Genomic DNA, 19,811 nt, shown 5'->3' with positions numbered 1-19,811 from the left:
AAAAAGGCTACAGAACACACCAGTACCTGTCCACTTCACCGAACCCCCAGTGAGACTGCCCAAGTGAAGACTGGCGGTGGCCGCTTTAGAACGTAACGTGCCACATTCTTCGGAAAATTTGATATGATGTTCACTTTACTTCACGGTTTAATCTGGTATCTAAGACAGTTTATATGCAGCGGGAAGGAATTTTGTTCAATGTGCATGTTATTAGTGTTATATCTTTCGTAGATAATCAATGTGCTCTGTTTTTTCATCGAAACCACTTACAGGTTCGAGTTACCAGTCGGCCTAAACCAGACCATTTTGAAATTGTTTCTCTACAATTTCTCAACAACAAATTTAAAACATATACGTTAGATTGTCATGTCAATATGCATATGTTCAGCAGTTGAGTGTTTTATTTCGAGTATATTCTATAATGACTGATATATGACGATAAGAGTCTATCCTGGAAGTGTAAAATGAAATAAGAAATGTGCCATGCCTCGACATGACACACACTTATCGGCATTGTCTAGAATATGTCAGTCTTGGCAATGAAATCACATTTATATGCGGCCGCATCACCAAAAAGTATCAGCATAAATGAAAGTTTATTCTAAGAACAAAATGTGCGCAAAATATTAGAAGAATATCTGCAGTTGAGATCAATAACACAGAATCCGAAGTGTTTAATTTCATCGCAGTTATTGATAATAGATCAAGATAAATTAGTTTATCAATTCATCTATCTGCAAATGTAGGAATAGCGACAGAGATGTGCCTTGTTAGATGGTATAGGAAGTATTTTCTGGAGTATTATTATTTGTTTAGATTCGAGGAAAGGTTGCTAGGAGTACGATAATAAGCAATATGAATTTCATGAAAGTATTTTTTGTTTATAACTGATAAACATTCTGCATTGTCAACAGATATACACACTTTAAACATAAACAAATATATTGATCAGTATAATATTTATAACCGAATAATTCCAAATTTATCCCATCCGTACTTTGATTCTTCCCAGTCAGGGACGATAATATCGGCAGAAGGTACGACAGCCGCCGAACAGCTGAGAGACACACGTGCGGCGAAGAAACCCGAAGTAAATAAGCCAAAGCGAAGAATTAATATCGGAGAAAGAACGCCAGTTTAGTATAGCTGCTGACAGCTATTCATTTTTCGTTTGGGGACAATCACGGAAGCCGCAATGAGTTCGGGAAAAATTGTGTTGAAGGAATTCCAACTGGATCAAGTAAGTTTTAAGGGGGATAGTTCACAGCAGTATATATATATATATATATATATATATATATATATATATATATATATATATATATATATATATATATATATATATTGTCATGTTTATATTTATTTATCTTAAACATTGGGAACAGCAGAATTAAAAGGTTTCGCCTGCAAGTGCACTTTAGTGAAAACTCAATGTGCTTGCAGTTCTACCAGCAGATCTTAAAACTGTACATTATGAATGTCAAGTGTTTATTTTATTAGAGTATATCCATACATTCGAATTTGGTATCAGTGAACACTTTACTATGTCTATCAGTCAAATATCGCAGCAGTTGTTGGTGGAACCAGTAAGCCCAATATGAACAGCCAAAAATTCCTATGCATTATATATTTTAGGACCATACATACATTGGGACCAAGCAAGTAGAAAGAGATGCTAACATTGAATTGTAACGTCATGACAGGCATTCATAAAGGTAATATTTTCTGTATAATATATGTCAACATTTTACAGGAACCCGGTAGCCCAGTTACATCAAAGAAAAAGAAGAATAAGGATAAAAGTCCTGAAGAGAAATATGCAGGTTGCAAGATAGAGATTATTAACATGGATGACAGAGACCTGGAGATTGATTTCATTGGTTTCCACATCTCACTTGTCAATGCTTACAGAAGAATAGTGCTTGCAGAGGTAAGTTGCTTTTATAATATTACTTTGTTTTGGTTTAGGCAAGTTGTGTAGCAATATAGAGATGGCAAAATTGGCATTATTTTTTTTTGTAAATTTTAATGATAAGCTGTGTTAGTTTTCTCTTGTTTTTATTACTTCTGGTGTCAACAAATATAATTTATATATACTGATAATATGACAAATAAATGGATAGGAATAAAAAAAAAGAATGTGGGAAGGCAACTCGATCAGATATTCGATTTTGTTTTTAATTAATTTTATTATTTTCAGGTAGCAACTATGGCAATAGAGAAAGTTTACATGTACAACAATACTAGCATTGTTCAAGATGAGGTGCTGGCCCACAGGCTTGGCTTGGTACCTCTGAAAGTGGACCCCCGATTCTTTGAGTTTAGGAATAAAGGTACTCAATGCAGCTTACTCACTAATAGAAAATGATTGATACCCCTATATATATATATATATATATATATATATATATATATATATATATATTGTAATATTTTAGAATAGGAAATAAGAAATGTGATATATGAAAAAAAATTGAAGTATGATTTTAGTTCAAATACATTTGTAGAAGTTAAGATACTAATTTTTTTTATGGAGAGAGAGAAAAAAGTTGGATTTATATCTCCTAGAGTCATTATGAAGTGAATGTGTAATTATCATTTGTGTTTTATTTCATTAGTTTATAAATTAAATTACTTTTCAATATACTAAATCAGACAGTAGTAAACTTATTGTTGATTGACAGATGAAACAGAATGGGGTGCACAAGACTCGGTAAAATATGAACTGAAGGTAAAATGTTCAAAGAAGCCTGGGGCTGCTCCAGATGAGACTGATCCAGACAACCTATATGTGAACAGGAAAGGTAACAAAAACATTTATCTACAAAGTATTTTTAAATCGGTTTCTGTTTTTATTAAAGAAAATATCCATTTATTAAAGTTTCAGTTATCTCGAGTAATAAATATATGAACAGGTGAATAAAAATTCTTAGTCTGGAAAGTATATGACAATAAAATCCACTGAAGTGTACTGCCATATTTTAGAGTAATCGCTAGAAATTAGGGTCTAAAAAAATCTAAATTTCCAGCTGGAAATGGATGGTCTTGAAATGTCTATACCCTATAAGTTTTATTTTTTTTATTTTTATATGAATAATTAAACTTTTGATAGACCAAATGATAAAAATACAATATAAAACAGTTTCCCTTTTTAAGAATAGATTTCAAAATACAAATTCTCTGTGATGAAATTCACTGATTGATAGCATCACAACTCATCAGCCCATCAGTTACCCATATATGATTTTTTCAAGATTCATAAGATTCATACTTTGATTGATGTAATAAGAAGATATAAAATGCTGTAGTAACACCTTTCATTTTTAACTGTAACAGAAATTTCTCTGCTGCTTAGCTGGGTTAGTTGGAGTATATCTTCCAGATTTTTGTTGTAATAGTAAAAGTTCATGTTTTTGATGCGATATAAGGGAATATTGGCATTCCTTATAAAAGATAAGGAGGTTCACCAATGTGTATAAATTATTTCTTTTAGTTTTGTCATCAAGTTTGAAGTGGGTGCCATTAGGGAATCAGACAGACATCTTCCAGGAAGCCAATATGCAGCCCCTTCATCAAGACATCCTCCTGGCAAAGATGAATTCCGGCCATGAGATCATCCTTGAGGTTTACGCAGTTAAAGGTTAGAGATAGTGTGTGTGCGTGCGTGTGTGTGTATTTGTTTGGATATGGTTTCATGGGCACTTAAATAAGTATGATTGGCTTCTTTGTTCCAGTATCAGAGTTCTATATTTTATCCAGAGAAAAATGTTATAAGAACTTTTAATTTGCAGGTATTGGCAGTGATCATGCCAAATTCCAGCCTGGACTCAGTTGGTATCGTTTGTTGCCGGAGATAGAATTAACCAGAGAAGTTGAAGGCGAACAGGCAGTTCTTCTCCAGAAATGCTTTTCTCCAGGTGTTATTGAGATTAACCCTACACCTGAAGGTATTATTTTCAATGATTCAGCATATTAATCAATCATAATATTGAAGAGTATTTATTTAACTATGAATAACTTGCTGTTTTACACATAGATGGTTTCAGTTACTAGTTTTCTTACCAGTCAGTTACTACCTGTTTATCCCCCCCCATCCCCCTACCATTTTTTATCATCATCATCATCATCACTAGTGTGACCCATAGAAATTTCTTAGAACAAAAAAAAAATGAAAGGGTATTTCTCATTTCTCCCATCTTCACCCCCCCCCCCCTCTCTCTCTCTCTCTCTCTCTCTCTCTCTCTCTCTCTCTCTCTCTCTCTCTCTCTCTCTCTCTCTCTCTCTCTCTCTCTCTCTCTCTCTCTCTCTCTCATATTTATTCCACAATGCTCTTTATCTTGACCTTTTCTCTTTTTCTTTTCTTTGCTTTGCTTTGCTTTCTTTTCTTTTCTTTTCTTTTCTTTTCTTTTCTTTTCTTTTCTTTTCTTTTCTTTTCTTTTCTTTTCTTTTCTTTTCTTTTCTTTCTCTTCTCTTCTCTTCTCTTCTCTTCTCTTCTCTTCTCTTCTCTTCTCTTCTCTTCTCTTCTCTTCTCTTCTCTTCTCTTCTCTTCTCTTCTCTTCTCTTCTCTTCTCTTCTCTTCCTTTATGCCCATTTCTGTCTGTTTAGCTAAGTCATAGACATTAACTTTCCTGGCCACAACTGGATCATCTAGATTTTGGCCTAACTTGATGGTGCCAGGTATGGCATGTACATATGTGCCATGCCCACTGTGAGTTGTTTTCTTCACACACAGGTGGCTCCACAAGTCACCAGTGAGCCAAATACGAGTACTACCAATCTCTCTTGTTTATCCTTTTCCTTGATTTAAAAAAAATATTTTCTTGTATCTTATATTGCCATTAGTAATGTCAATAACACTATAATGATTTTAATGTTTTTAATAAAAATAACAGCATCAATATTGATAGTATTAGTAAAAGGAGTGTTTTTTCCGCAAACTCAAGGAAAGGTGAAATCAAGTGAGGTCACAAGGTGGCCAAGCACTTGCATAGCCATATATGTACAGACATTTCACAAAACATTACTACAGTGAACAAAGTTTTCCTGGTGACAGTGGGCTAAAGTGGTATGATTTTACTCTAAAAATCTGTTGCTGCTACTTATCCTCTGAGATAAAGAAATATCAGTAATTCTGCATCAGCCATAATAGAAGCATTGGCTAATTGTCTGTTATGATATCATCAGGGCTTCTTGAGTTCAAATTTGGTTCAATTGCTGGGCGCACTTCATGGGCAATTTCTGTTAAGACACTATAAAATTGAAATTATGAAATAATACTCAAGAATATATTTTGGCAAAATGTAAATGGGACTGATCATCTTAACTTTTTGATTAGTCCTTCTGGGTTTTATTTCAAAATAAAGTGCAAATTTTTTTTTCTTTTAAATTTCCAGGTATGTAATTATCTTTTTTATTATTTCAGGAAAGAAGGTGGCTAAAGTAGTTGATGCAAGGAATGATGCATGCTCGAGGAATGTGTTTCAGTATGATAGCATCAAGGACTCTGTTAAACTTACCCGGAAACCTGATCATGTCATATGTAAGTAATTCAAAATCCATATCTTCTAAGATTTTCATTGTAAAAATTGGTCTTGTTATAATTTGCAAAATATTTTGTATTAAAGAAAAACAATATTTCTACTAGCACCCATTGCATTTTGATAATTGTGTTTATTTTTATTTCAGTTTACATTGAGTCACACAGTGCACTGAAGAGCTTTGAAATCCTCGAGGAATCTCTTAACATCATGATTGGCAAATGTGATACATTGCTTACAGAAATAGATAAATATACAGATACTGAAGCTGAAAAATGATATGTCAAGTATTTGTATGTCATGATTGTTATCACTGGAGTCTATACATTCTTTGTCTCATACCAAAAAAAAATGTGATCATGCAGTATTTGTTTTATATTTCTTTTACCATATCATTATATGTGATTCAATATCACTTAAACTAAAAATATACATGTACATTGTGTATATTTGACTGATTTGAATGATGCATCTTCTGTAATTCTGATGTGTAATGAAATCAAATCCAAGGATTACTTTTGTAAGAGAAAAACACAGTAAATTAAAGACAATACAGAGGGAATCAAAAGTAGTGCAGAAAATAGGTGTAGATAGATAATCAACAGAAAACATCAGCATAATATTGTAAAAATATTGCATTAGTATAAGTTATCCTGCTATACACTGATTACTGTCTCTGTTAGCTTTTCATGAGACCTCTTGGATAAGAGGCTCTTGCCATCATTTACCAAATCTATCCAACACACACATCCAAGTCTTTACTCATTGTTGTTGTGGGGAGGCTTAGGAGATGGGGATTGAGGCCCAATGTAGGGGATCATCCCCGCTTTGGTCCTCAGCCCTCTCCTCAACTGATTTTGCACGGCCTTTCCTTTTCCTTTTCTTCACCCCCTTGTTCTGTTACTACTAATAGTTATACTTATTTTTGCTGTTTGTGTCATAATACTCCTAATGCTCCCTACTCCAGTAACTTCTTCCCCCTCTTAACAATCTTTACCTTGTGTTATGCCCCATCAGCTCCCTCTCTCTACCTTTTTCACTATCATACTACCCTCTAGTACTATTGAACCTTTAACTTTACCCTAAGCATTAATTCATTCCTAACCCTTTTTACTACTCTACTTTACCAAAGCACCATATGACCTTTGATGTCATATAAGCACTTCCTTACCTGGGGGCTTTGCCCCCAAGCCTCACATTATCACTATATTTTGAATATGGAGCTAATGACCTTAGCTGTTGATGCAGCAGAAAATTTTCAATAAATAAATAAATATCTAACAAACAAGATAAATTACATAAGTTAATGAAGAACATGACTTTTCAGCCTTAGTGTAATACAATCTGCAACCCTCTTTCCTTCAACACCCTTTGCAGACAAAGAAAGCTTCTGTAACTAAAAACTGTTGAAATCCTTTTGCTGTTCAGTTATTCACAATTCATAATCATCATTATCAGTGGAAACTGATCCATATTTCTGTATGTTCTAGCAAATATCAGCTAGACAGGAATTTGATTAACAAAAAGTACAAATTTGTTTGTTCTGCTTCCTGGCACTAATCTTGACAGGAATCTTATCCAGGATAGATCACAGAGATAAAAGACACCTAGCTTTTAAGTAGATTAGCTATAGGTAACAAAGTTAGTTACCACTGACAGAGACGTTAAGATGAAAAGACCCTAGCATAAACTAACTAGCAAATAATACCAAACACCTGAAGACAGATAAAGTGAATTTGTCTTTGGCAGCTGTAAAGCTGATGGGATACATTACAAAATCTGAATTCTTTCCTTCAAACTCTCTACACACTGCATGTGACATGTCTTCAGGAACTAGGCATTAGCAAACTAGTCAGGAAGACCAGGCTGATGGGTTATGTTTTCAAGGACAGCAGGATACTCTAAAAAAAACAAGACCAATCTGGACCAATAAAATCTTAAATGCTATACAAAAGAAACCTATTTTTGTATACTTGGGCCTTTATGTATGTATGTTCTGCTATCCCTTTTGACCAGACTCAAAAATGTGCTTAATGTGAACAGTCATTCCATCCATGGCTCAGTCAAGGAATTCTAAAGTGCTTTTCAGGAAACACCAATGAAAGGTGACATCAGAGTACTCCAGAACAACATGGCTGTCTTTTGTCAGGTATTCATATCTATGCAGGACCGGTTTGGTATCCTGCCTTAGTTCATTTTGAGATACAGTACTTCTTTTTTCTCATAAATTTACTTTAGATACAGTCAGGGCTGGATTATCCTATAGGCTAGTATAGGCTGCAGCCTAGGGCCCCTCAAGCTTGGGGGCCCCAAGCTTGAGGGGCCCTGATAAAAGATTTTCAAATATATATATTTTCGTAAATGAGTATATTTTAATGTTTTGCATTGCTGAATAATTCATTTAACTTAAAATAAAATTTCAACTTTACAAACGGAGGCCCAGGAGTCTGAAAACTCAATTAAAAAAAAAAAAGTGGCCCCTGTTTGTGGCCCCTTATTTGAGATAAAGGGACCCCTGTTTGAAGCCCTTTATTTGAGATACGGGGCCCCGGTTTGAAGCCATTTATTTGAGATCAGGGGCCCCATAATTTCATTAGCCTAGGGGCACCAACAGGTCATAATCCGGCCCTTGATACAGTACTTATCTCCTCGCTCAGACTACTGAAGTTCATTTCCACTAAGTTCTGCCTACCAAGCATCATATGTCAGCACCTTTTCTGTGTATACAAATATGGTATTCGTGACAATTAGATGGTCTCTTCCATAACTCAATGAACAAAGAGCTGTTTTTCTTTTTAACTTCTCAGGTTGAAGATTTCAACAGGCCACCAGTCGGAGTTGTACCTGTCACATCATTTAAGGTGTAACATCTTTTGGTGTTAGTAACCCTGTGCAGTCCTTTGTCATGCAGTCCCTTGCACTTATTTGATTGCAACTCATCCTCAGGTCGATAGAGTATCCTTTGGTTTGCACATATATTGGAAGTTTTAAACACATCATCTGTACAAGCCTTGAGAATCCACAGTCAAGAGCATTAACTCTTCTCCATGCATTTTCAGTATGCTTTCAATGGCAAAGAAGTTGGTTTGGTAGGCCTGACAAGATTATGAAGACGTCAGAGATATTTGTGCATCTCCACTTCTAGGCTTCTATTTATTAACCAAACCCAAAGGGTGCTACATGTAAATAATATTGCCTTTATTCATAATCGTAATTTCATTAAACCGTCTCATTATCCATTAGATAGTAAGAGTCAGTCATGCATATATTTTGGTTTGTCCCATTAGAAAGACATGCAAATGTTTCGAGGAATAGCCAAAATGGAGGTAGATTGTTTATACATTTCACTGTTTACACACATTTAGATTTTGTCTTAGATTTGAGAATCAGAGATTGCGAGGGCATCGAAAAACACAGTGATAAGAAGTCGATTGTCGAACTGAAAAAGCACTGTTCAAGCTGCACACCGGCATTTCCATTCCGCCACTTTCCATTGTGTTACATTAAATAAAAGTTAAAGTTTTTATAGTCAAACCGTTAACTGGAAACATGCTTGCAGTATAATTCCCTCAGTACATGTTTTTCGGTAAAACTGGAACGGTGATTGGTTGTGATACCAACGTAATCATGAAAGTTTAATCAGAGTTCAAATAAAGTCGTAATACACTGTAAATTAATCTAAAATGCATCTGCAAACAGGAACAAGCAGTGATCGACTTTCGCTGTTGCTTTCCATTTCCAGTTGCGAGCAAAGATACAAGATGTAACCAGAGGTTTCCCTAGATTCAGCCGAGAATCTAAAGTAAAGATTATTAACCCATAAGAAAGTTTTACTCGATTAAAGTTGTGTTATAAAATATGGGATTTTCAAACATTAGAAAAATATTTAATTTCTTAATTGGTACCATTTCCTGGACAACTTTCACATTGCCATTCCCGGTACAGCTACTTAGTATTAAACGTAAATAATATTGCTCAAAATATATGAGACAATGCATATATCAGCATTGTCACCAGATTAATTACTAACAGGGAAGTACTGCTGGTTTGCAAACTTCAATCAATTTAACGGGGGCAAACGCCGGCGGGGGCGCATAGCCGCATCCACCCTTCGTTTCCATCCAAGGGGGTCCTTCATGGCAAGCCTCCAGGCAGGTCTTCGGCCCATCTCTAGCTCTTCGCGACAGGTCTGGTTAGCTGCCCAAGGCACGACTTCCTGGGCCGTCACACAAGCCTCCTCTACCCAGGATTGTCTCGTGAAGAGTCAATCTGATGGACAGGGTCATCCGCAGGGAAACAAGCTAGGTGTCCCATGAACCGGCGCATGGACTTGTTACAAAAGGCATCAAGACGAGACTCCAAGGCACTAGATTGGGTCCAGGTTTCGCTTTCATAGACCAAAACTGGCAGTATCAAGGCCTTACAGAGGTATGCTCGTGTTGACCAAGATCATATCTCCTGCTGCCAGGCAAATCCGTCTACTGACTGCCTGGTCTAACAGTTCAGAGCTATGAGCTACGCTACCAAAGTTTGTAAAGCTCTCTGTGACTTCAGCGTCCTCACCGCAAGCATGTATCTACTGAACAGGTTCCCCTAGAAACCCCCAAAATCCTGGATCTTGGTTCAGGAGACCTCTAGCCCCAAGGGCTTCGCTTCATTGGTGAATGCATCAAGAGCCGCCACCAGATTCTAGAGACCCAGATAGGATAGCAACATCGTAAGCAACGCCAAGGTGCGTGACCTTGATATTGCCCAGCGTTGCTCCACATTGACTTTGGATAGTAGCTCTGCTCACTGTCCAGTCCATGCAAATGTTGAAAAGTGTTGGTGCAAGAACACAGCCTTGCCTCGCTCCTAAGTTAACAGGGAAGAAGCTCGACAGGCCCCCACCATGCCTTACAGCATTTTCAGTACCATTATATAGGCTTGCTATTAAGCAAATGATCTGCTTCGGTATTCCCCTAAGTCTCAGGATCTCCCATAACGCCTTCATGACGTCGATGTTGGTATCTAGCAGCCCACGACCAAACTCACGACGGCGTTCCACAGTGATTCGAAGCACTAGGATGCGGTCTATTGTAAACTTGTCAGGAGTGAATCCAGACTGTTCCAGTCTCTGATACCTTAGCAGACATCCGTTTCAGAAGAATGTGGGCATCAGTGTGATGCCACGGTAGTTGACCACGCCCCTCAACAGGTCAGGGGGAATGAAACCAGACTGCCAGATGGCAGCCAAGACCATATGCAAGTCCCATGCCATAGGTTCACCCCCAGCCTCTAACAGTTTTGTAGGGATATCACGTGTGCCTGTAGCTTTCCCACCCTTCAGCTTAGACATCGCTCCTTAATCTGTTAGGGTAGGAGGTTCCTTGCTGATGGGTGTTGTGTCACAGGTATTGTGACACAACTTGCGTCCAGACTAACTGCCGGAGGGTCTGCCTGGTGCTACTGCTCATAATACTCGGCCCAGCGTTCACGAACCCCAACATGATCTGAGATGAACCGTCTATCCACTGAGCCGATTGCAGTCATCTGCAAGGAGAGCTTAGAGTTCAGTTTTCTCAGGGCTTGGTAGGAAGGACGAAGGTAGGAAATGGCCTTCAACCTCCTCGGCAAGATTCCTGACGAACTGTTCCTTGTCCCTTCTCAGCACTGCCCTGAGCCTTGTGCCTCATGGAACGGCACAGATCCTGATTTATATTTAGTTGAACCCCGCGACATGCATCTGTGTCGTCCAGTGTCTTCAGTGAGATGAAATTCTGTGTTACCCTCCGCGCTGCATCGAGTGTTTAAGAGACTGCCGTGGCAAACCTCCGGATATACCCCTCGTTCCTCAATCTGTCCAAGTGAACACCCTAGAGTGACAACTAGAGAGAGAGGGGGAATTACATACTTCCTTGCTGTTATAATGCATTATTATTGTTATTATTATTATTATTTTTGTTATTATTTTTATTCACATTATTTTTATTATTATTATTATTATTATTATTATTATTAGTAGTAGTAGTAGTAGTAGTAGTAGTAGTAGTAGTAGTAGTAGTAGTGTTTCAACATATTTTACCTACTGATGCATACCAAATTTCTCAAAACTATTGTTTGAATTCTATTAGCTTCCTAATTTTCAAAATTTCGTTACGATATTAGGTTCAATCATTATTTAGTGAACAGTCTCATGACTTTTCCACCAAATCTCTCCTCTCGTGGTGGGTTGTCATCGGGTTTAAAGCGATGTTTACATTAGAATCAGCTGTTCAAAGCTCACGCGTGACGGCGGACCTACGTTGTTCTCGATCACATATTTCGTATCGAAAATGGTGTTTTACTTCACTAGCAAAGGTTAGTTCAGTTGTTTTTGATAGCTGGTGAATTCGGGTTTGAGAAATGAGTGGAGTTTCCTTATTTAGATGGGTTTTAGTAATTGTATTAGGTTGTATTGTATCAGGTTGAATAGCCTCTTCGATATTGCCTCACTTTAAACTGCTCAGTTTTATACTACCTTATGTTTTACCAACTTTGTTCATATTCAATTCAAGGCCAATATGAAGAGGAAAGGGTTCCTTCGCTGATATTGAAACTATATTATTAAAAAATTCTTGATGCTACAGTATCATGAAGTGTGTGAGAGACCACGTTTTTTTTCTTAAACTACTTCACGTTCTTTCTCTTCATTCTGCTTTACGTAATGGTAAGTGTTTTGACGACACCTGCATTGGCTTATGAATGGGACATTTCCTAATAATTCTACTGTCAAAGTTTTAACCAAATTACTTGTTTTGCTTCGGTCTGTGACTCGTGGCCTTCAAACTTCAAACGTCAAGCTCATTGGTGGTGCAATATCAAATGATTACCCTGACTGCCATGCATTCCCCTCCAACAAAGGTGAAAAACCCTCTAACACATATAGAAAAGTAAGATAAAACATTTGACTGGTTCCCTTTTTGACAAATAATTGTAAAGGAAGTCAGAAAGCTCTATCTTACTAGAGTAGATGGGTTGGAGACTTGTTGGTCTTTATCAGAGCGACAGACAGGTGTGGACACAGTGTCAATCAGAGTCAAGTCAGTGGCATACTTACAGAAATACATCTATATAGTAAAAGGAGAGTCAGATCTCAGTGGTAAATCTTGCTATTAAATGTGCCAGTCCAGACACCTCCAGTACATATTGAAATATTGGAAAAGGTGTTTTAAGTACATTGTCTTGCAACTGGGTGGATTAAGTCACAAATGGGATATAACGGAATTAGCATGTTAACCCCTTAATGACGGGTTATGTCTATAGACATGAAAACAAACCGCTCGAAATGTGGCGTGCGGCGGTGCGCCAAAGCGCTATGAGGCGGTGATTCAGTTTGAGGTCAAGCCGTACTCAAAGTCGGCGCATAAAGTTTTTTTTTAGTTTTCTTCAACCGTCACCAAGGGGTTAAGATATATGAATTTTATACTACAAGTATGATAGTTTTTCTTATTTTGTAATTGAAAAAAATGCTTCTAATAGTATCTGATATTTTATTGTATGTTACATATGTTTATAGTCTTATTTTTACTTCTGACTGTTTTGTAAACAATTTTCAATCTTCCAGTGGTCGACCCACCAGTCACACTGTTCATGGGAATTGATAAATACGAAAGTAAGTACTGCAGTATCTTTTTATATTATGTTATAATATGTGTACCTGCCTGCTGTTAACTATTTTGTCTTCACTTAATCATATATTTTGGATAATAAAATTATTGGTTGATATATATATTCTTTTTAGGTTATTATACTTTACCATTAATAGTAGTATGGTGTTTTGATAAAAGGAAACCTTTTTCCCTACTTAAAATAATTGCTGTTATATTTTATTTGTTATCATTCATTATTATTAACTTTGTTATGTTTGCTATAGTCATTATTATCAATGATATTAATTATTAATATATAAATAAGTAATTTCTTTTACTACTGCAACTACTAATATTACTTTTATTATGATTATTCAATAACATTACCTCTTAATTTATTTTGTCTTCACTTAATCATATATTTTAGATATTAAAATTATTGGTTGATACATATTTTTTTTTCATTTGGTTAGAGATAATTAAAAAATAGAATCATCCTAATATATTTTTTTCTTACTCTCTCTCCTCACAATTCACAAGATGAAGAACTAATCAAGTGGGGTTGGCCTGAAGATGTCTGGTTCCATGTTGATAAGGTATCTTCTGCTCATGTCTATCTGCGACTGAACCCAGTAAGTTATAGTACTTGAAAAACAGCAAAAGCACATGTGAATTATATTTTATTGATAACATAGTTTTAAGATGCCTTTCAATTTTATATTAAAAATTAGACCCTTTTTTCTGCTGTAAAGAATCACAACAGTGCAGAAAACTATATGTAGAGTGATTGTGCCAATATTATAGCTAAACTTAAAATGGTTTTGTAATAGTAAGAATTGTTACTTGCCTACAACACACTGAAATGTATTTATTACTTCAGGGTCAAACTATTGATGACATTCCCATGGGTGTTATAGAAGATGCTGCCCAACTCTGCAAAGCCAATAGTATCCAAGTAAGTAATGTGAGATGAAGAAGACCTCCACTCCCTATTTTCTTGTTGCAACAGATAAATTTCTTTGGAGTATTTAAATTTTTACATAGAAATATGATTTTTTTTTATGCTTCTAGTTAAGTTTTACTGCTATTAATAAATTGGATCAGGTTGCCTCATGGCTCTCCCATGTGGATCAAAATCCAGGCATTAAGCTTTTTGACCCCTGTATACGCCACACTGTGGTTTATTAAATCAGAGTGTAAGCTCTGATTTTACACCCATTTTATAGCTAAGGGAGTATATTGAAGATTATGCTTTTGAGAAATGTGTGAAGCACCCAGAGATGCAGAGGCCTACATTGCTGTCAGGGCAGAAGCTCTTGGTGCTCCTCTGCTGACACTGCCTCAAATGCCAACAGCACCTCCTCCTTCTGCCATCAGAAATCTTGGTGATGGTGTGCCATCGCTGCTGTAGGGTGCACCTCAGGTGATCTTGTTGCAGTGAGGTTCCTGGTGGAGTCAGCTCCGGCTCTGAAGACCCCCAGTTGCTCAGAGGCCTACTTTGAAGGCCTTCTGTGATTCCTCTCCACCCAGGGCACAATGGATGGCTCTGGTGTTGACGATGACCATGTCAAGAGGAAGAAGACCTTCCTATACCACACCCTGGACCAGCAAGTAGATGGGTAGCAGCTTGCCAACTGATCACCAACATCAACACCTTTGATGCTGATGTTGTAATCCACTACAACCGATGACGTATCCCCATTCGTTACTGTGTTATGGACTGTAGACAGCATGGAGAAGGTCTTGCAGTCCTTCCAGTGCAAAGCCAGCAACCCTATCTTGTTGTTTTGGCAGTTGACATCCCTTTCCTCATAGAACTCAAAGGAGGAAGAGGAAGAGGAATCTTTGAATGCTGGCAAGCGAGACATAGCGAAAGCAAGTAATGAATGAAGTGCAAGCACCTCTATGTATACGGAAAAATTTACGTGCTTCAACCTGGCCAGGAACAAGGAACCAACAGTAGGCCAATGAGGTCAAAGACATCTGGGCCATATATCACATAATATGACCAATCATGTCATAGCCTAGTGTACTGACATCACTTCTTTATGTGATGTCATTTATTACCATGAGGAAGTAAGATGATGGCTATAAAGTGACATCACTTCCTTTTGTGTGCAATAAGGAATAATCTTGGAAATATCCATGTAGACATAACAGATGTTACCGAGGTCCACACATTATGTCTCATGTGAGACCCCCTGTCATATGGATGAGAACAATAGCATCTCACACATGGACACCCGGAAATGGTCATTAGTGGGTTAAGTTTCTTGCTTTCTTTCTTTTGTTTGCTACTAGCTCTTATTCTGTGTATGACATTTTCCAATGTCTGTATTTATCATCTGTTATGTTGTATCAATGTTAATAGAATGGTTTTGTTTAGAAGACTGTATAATATCTCTCTGGGTTATAACAAAAATAATGAGCAACATTGGACTAGTTTTATCATCATCATCATCATCAAAAGACAGGTACAAAGAAGTTACTACAAATGGAAATTCCGTCCTAGCTCAAGATGGAACTCTTCCAATATGACTCACAGATGATACATTCCACCATTATATGCCAGAGTCTAATCTCCCCTCTAAGAGCTTTGCGCACTCATGGCAATTCAACTATAATATCTCATGATGACATGTTCCCATCACCCCAATCCTCAGCTAAATTTTTCCATGAAGACACATACCTCTCACCTGCTACTCTGCCAAGTTTTTCATAAATGAACATGCATGTCACTTTAATCTAATGGGTTAATTTTTGAAATTCCATTGATTTTTTTCTTTCTTTCTTGAATATATGCTTAAAAATTCTAATTCCACTTTGAAAATAAATCAGAGAACAACATGGGACTGAATTAGCTAACATTAAGAAGCTCAGTTGGGTTAGTGATTAGTACAGTTAATATTACATTTACAGTTATACAGTTTGGCAAGGTGTAAATGTAACACAATCTGGAATGCAAAGCCTCTAGAGGTCTATATTTTACTTTTACAGATTTTGAGTAATTGATTCCAATACGAAATATTATTACAGGGTAATAAAATGAATAACGTTGATGTAGTCTACACCTTATGGGCAAACTTGCGAAAGACCCCTGGAATGGACGTGGGACAAGTTGGATTTCACAGTGAAAAGGAGGTAAGATATTCAATGAGTATGATTCAGGAACATGGAATCATGGAATTTTGTCTGTGGGAAGGATCATGGGTCAACTACCCTAGTATAGGTACCCAGCCAACTTCATGATGTCAAAGCTTGAGAACATGAAAAATAGAGACATAGCTGATGGCTCAATATGTAAACCTTGTATAGGCTCAATATTTTATCTTTTTTTTTTTTTTTTCTTTCCCTGTTTGTTATCATTGCTTTCTTCTAAAGGACTAATGGACATTTCTTTAATGCGTAATTTTACTCCTCAAAGATGTACACTGCATTCTAGAAAGTGGACATACTGACAGGCATTTACGTCTACCTTTTCATTTTTCATTGTTAGGTAAAACAATGCTTTGCTGTCCAGTGATACATTTGAGTACTGGCAAATTTAGAGATAATAATATTTCAATTCCTTTCCTATGTCTATTTAAACAAAAATAATAAGAATAAATAAATAAATAAATAAATAAAAGATAGATAAATAATGATAATAATTTGTATGTGGCTTTGACTTCACCATTAGAACAATATATATTTTTTCATTTCTGATTATTCATTCAATTGCAAAAAAATTCATTTAATGTATTTGCTTTATTGCAGGTTAGAAAAATTCGTCTTGAGAAACGCATCAATGAAACTATCAATCGTCTAAATAAAACAAAGACAGAGGCTCATCCTGATTTTAAACAAGAGAAAGAAGAAAGAGACAGACAAGAAAGAAATGCACAGAAAAAAGAGTTAAAAGATAAACAGAGAAAAGAAAAGGAGGAAATTGAAAGAAGGAAGAAGGAAGAAGAATTAAAGTAATTATTTTTTTTTTTTTTGTGTGTTTGTTTGTTTGTGTGTGTGTGTGTTTGTTTGTTTGTGTGTGTGTGTGTGTTTGTGTTTGTGCATGTGTGTGTTTGTGTCTGTGCATGGGTGTGTTTGTGTCTGTGTGTGTGTGTGTGTTTGTGTGTGTTTTTGTATGTGTATGTGTGTTTGTGTGTGTATGTGTGTTTGTGTGTGTTTGTGTGTGTGTGTGCATGTGTGTGTGTGCATGTGTGTGTGTGCGTGTGCGTGTGCATGTGTGTGTGTGCATGTGTGTGTGCGTGTGCGTGTGCGTGTGCGTGTGCGTGTGCGTGTGCGTGTGCGTGTCTGTGTCCGTGTGTGTAAGTGTGGAAGTGTGTAAGTGTGGAAGTGTATTCAAGCCTGTAAGTGTATGCCAACCCTTGGCTCTGTTTATTTTTTGCGTATTTAGGTTTCTTGCCAGATGTTTGACCAAGGTTTTGTATATGATAGTTGTTGTAACTCTTGTTACTTGATTGCTGAAAAGAGTGAATATGCACCAATGACAAAATCCTGTTGTGAAATTATTCAAATTGCCAAATATTGCAGCTCATTTTGTTTGATTGTACAGAATAATTTTTGAGGTTATTATACTTTAGCAGTAATAGTAGTATGGTGTGATAAAAGGAAACCTTTTTCCCCCACTTAAAATAATTGCTGTTGTATTTTATCTGTTATCATTCATTATTATGAACTTTGTTATTTTTGCTAGAATCATTATTATTAATGATATCAATTGTTATTATATAAATAAGTCATTTCTTTTACTACTGCAACTACTACTATTATTATTATGATTGTGGTCATGGTCATGGTTAATCTTATTGTTGTTATTATTATTATTATTATTATTATTATTATTATTATTATTATTATTATTATTATTATTATTATTATTATTATTATTATTATTATTATTATTACTATTATTACTATTATTACTATTATTACTATTATTACTATTATTACTATTATTACTATTATTACTATTATTACTATTATTACTATTACTATTATTCTATGGCATTACTTCTTAATTTTACAATTATTTTCTCACAGGAGCTACAGTTCCCTGTTTTCTGGCAGTAACATGAAGAGCAACAAAGAAGCAGCAGATGAGGACTCAGATGATTTCATGTGATCAATTAAGACAAATTAAAACCAAATCAGGGGATGCCAAGAGTGAGATATGGTAAGGACTAATATTTAACTGGTTAATTCAGTTACACAAGGTAAAGCAAACCTAAGGGGCTTTATTTCAGCTACTTAATGTATCTTTGCTCTAAATTTGGTGGTCTTGCATTGATATGTGGTTCCTTTTTTTATGTACCAGTTTTTTAATAATATGGAATAACCATATCTCGTAAGAATAAAATATAAAAGAAAAAAAAAAGTTTTATTATCCTTTTCATATATTATTAATTTTGTTAACATTTTTAGGGACAGGAATATTGCAAGTTCAATTGATTCTTTGTATAGCTGTCTCAAATTCTGTTTTGTTATATATTTAAAGTTGAAGAAGTTGAAATCATAAATTCTGAAAGAATAATTATAAATATTACAACTATAAAGTGCCTGTAAGTATACAGTATAATGTTTATCAATACATAAAGGATCTAAGTTCCAATGTCCAGTTGGGGTTTGGCACATTGTCATGCATTTCCTAGTTGTGCTTGAAGAAAAATCCTTTTCAGTGACTTCTCCATGAGAGCTTATATTGTATTAATCTTGTTTTAATCATATTATCTTCATCATTATGCTAAAAGAAAGGAATGTTATTCTGCATTAAAAAAATGGAAAAAAGAGGTATAGCTGGTAATTATAGACTTGTAAATCTGACTATATAAGAAAGTTCATTGCAAGTGGAAACAAAAATATTGTACAATATTTTTTTAACTTGAAACAAGTAGAATGCCATCATATTTTTAATCAATTCTAAGCTCATTTTCCATTAGGATAGGTTTATGGTATTTATCATCAACTTTGTTGGGTAAACCAGTGGATTACCTGTTCTAGTAGTTTACCAATGGCCGTGCCACGTTCAGTCACCTGCTGGTAGTAACAGCTTCCACCTTGCCAAAACTCATGGATTTAGCTGTGTTATTAGTCATGGGCATGCCTTATAGTCAAGACAGGAAGAAAACACTACATAAAAGCATGAGTATAGTAAAAAAAAAAAAAAAAAAAAAAAAAAAAAAAAAAAAAAAAAAAAAAAAAAAAAAAAGTCATTACTAAGCTGCAACATTATTGAACAATATTGGGCATTCCAACAGTATAAATATTTCAACAAAATCTTACTCCGTTCCAGGTGGGTAATGCCACAGTCTTCATTTTCTATTCCCTCCTCCTTTATACTACTAATCATCCTTATTGTGTGCTTCTCCACAGTACTCCATCACTCAACACCACTGCCTCCTCACCTGTCCTGGTCCTTCTACTATTTCTACCTCTACAATGTTTTTGAGTACTATTTTTAGCCCAGCCAAGGAGGATCATTTTTTTGTATTCCCCCTACAGTCCCTCACTCTGACATCCTCCTCCTCTTCCAACAATGTCTCCAAAGACAAAAAGACAGAGTTTCCCCTATGAAATTTATATTGGTGGCAAGGCCTGCCCTGTCCAACCTTATCACCCCCCTCATCAGTGTCAGAAATGTTGGTGTCTATATGTCCAGCCTGGTCAT

The 19,811-nt window shown here is 35.9% G+C and overlaps 3 protein-coding genes across 10 annotated transcripts in view; 2 read left to right on the top strand and 1 right to left on the bottom strand.

Moving 5' to 3' along the window:
* The window catches only part of LOC125025425 (transient receptor potential cation channel trpm-like), a 164,726-nt gene extending 164,677 nt beyond the window's left edge, over nt 1-49 (bottom strand). For 6 of the 8 annotated variants that reach the window (XM_047613423.1, XM_047613428.1, XM_047613429.1 and 3 more), the window contains exon 1: nt 1-49. This exon is cut by the window's left edge and continues 78 nt beyond it. The gene's annotated coding sequence lies outside the window, so the exon portion shown is untranslated. The other 2 variants (XM_047613425.1, XM_047613424.1) reach the window with 2 other exon arrangements.
* A 986-nt stretch (nt 50-1,035) lies between these two features.
* LOC125025756 (DNA-directed RNA polymerases I and III subunit RPAC1-like) lies at nt 1,036-5,901 on the top strand. The gene is made up of 8 exons (XM_047613945.1): nt 1,036-1,240; nt 1,754-1,930; nt 2,201-2,333; nt 2,685-2,804; nt 3,494-3,640; nt 3,792-3,947; nt 5,423-5,539; nt 5,686-5,901. Exons 1-8 carry the CDS (start codon nt 1,196-1,198, stop codon nt 5,814-5,816), a joined length of 1,026 nt encoding a protein of 341 aa, XP_047469901.1. The 5' UTR covers nt 1,036-1,195; the 3' UTR covers nt 5,817-5,901.
* A 5,865-nt stretch (nt 5,902-11,766) lies between these two features.
* LOC125025960 (coiled-coil domain-containing protein 25-like) lies at nt 11,767-18,521 on the top strand. Its single transcript, XM_047614316.1, has 7 exons — nt 11,767-11,876; nt 13,123-13,170; nt 13,688-13,779; nt 14,028-14,102; nt 16,184-16,288; nt 16,904-17,106; nt 18,188-18,521. The coding sequence occupies exons 1-7, from the start codon at nt 11,852-11,854 to the stop codon at nt 18,267-18,269; spliced, it is 630 nt and encodes a 209-aa protein (XP_047470272.1). The 5' UTR covers nt 11,767-11,851; the 3' UTR covers nt 18,270-18,521.
* The last annotated feature ends 1,290 nt before the right edge of the window (nt 18,522-19,811 follow it).

This window comes from Penaeus chinensis, chromosome 5 (genome assembly GCF_019202785.1).
Source record: "Penaeus chinensis breed Huanghai No. 1 chromosome 5, ASM1920278v2, whole genome shotgun sequence".
In the NCBI taxonomy this organism is placed as follows: domain Eukaryota; kingdom Metazoa; phylum Arthropoda; class Malacostraca; order Decapoda; family Penaeidae; genus Penaeus; species Penaeus chinensis.
The sequence above is the reverse complement of the archived record's forward strand: the minus strand, read 5'-3'. Positions and strand labels throughout refer to the sequence as shown.

Bases quoted from the DNA above. Each gene is read 5' to 3' on its own strand.
- LOC125025756 (XM_047613945.1), top strand. From the start codon at position 1,196: ATGAGTTCGGGAAAAATTGTGTTGAAGGAATTCCAACTGGATCAA. The intron at 1,931-2,200 runs GTAAGTTGCTTT...TATTATTTTCAG, and splicing joins GAAGAATAGTGCTTGCAGAG to GTAGCAACTATGGCAATAGA. The intron at 2,334-2,684 runs GTACTCAATGCA...GTTGATTGACAG, and splicing joins CTTTGAGTTTAGGAATAAAG to ATGAAACAGAATGGGGTGCA.
- LOC125025960 (XM_047614316.1), top strand. From the start codon at position 11,852: ATGGTGTTTTACTTCACTAGCAAAG. The intron at 13,780-14,027 runs GTAAGTTATAGT...TTATTACTTCAG, and splicing joins TCTATCTGCGACTGAACCCA to GGTCAAACTATTGATGACAT. The intron at 17,107-18,187 runs GTAATTATTTTT...ATTTTCTCACAG, and splicing joins AAGAAGGAAGAAGAATTAAA to GAGCTACAGTTCCCTGTTTT.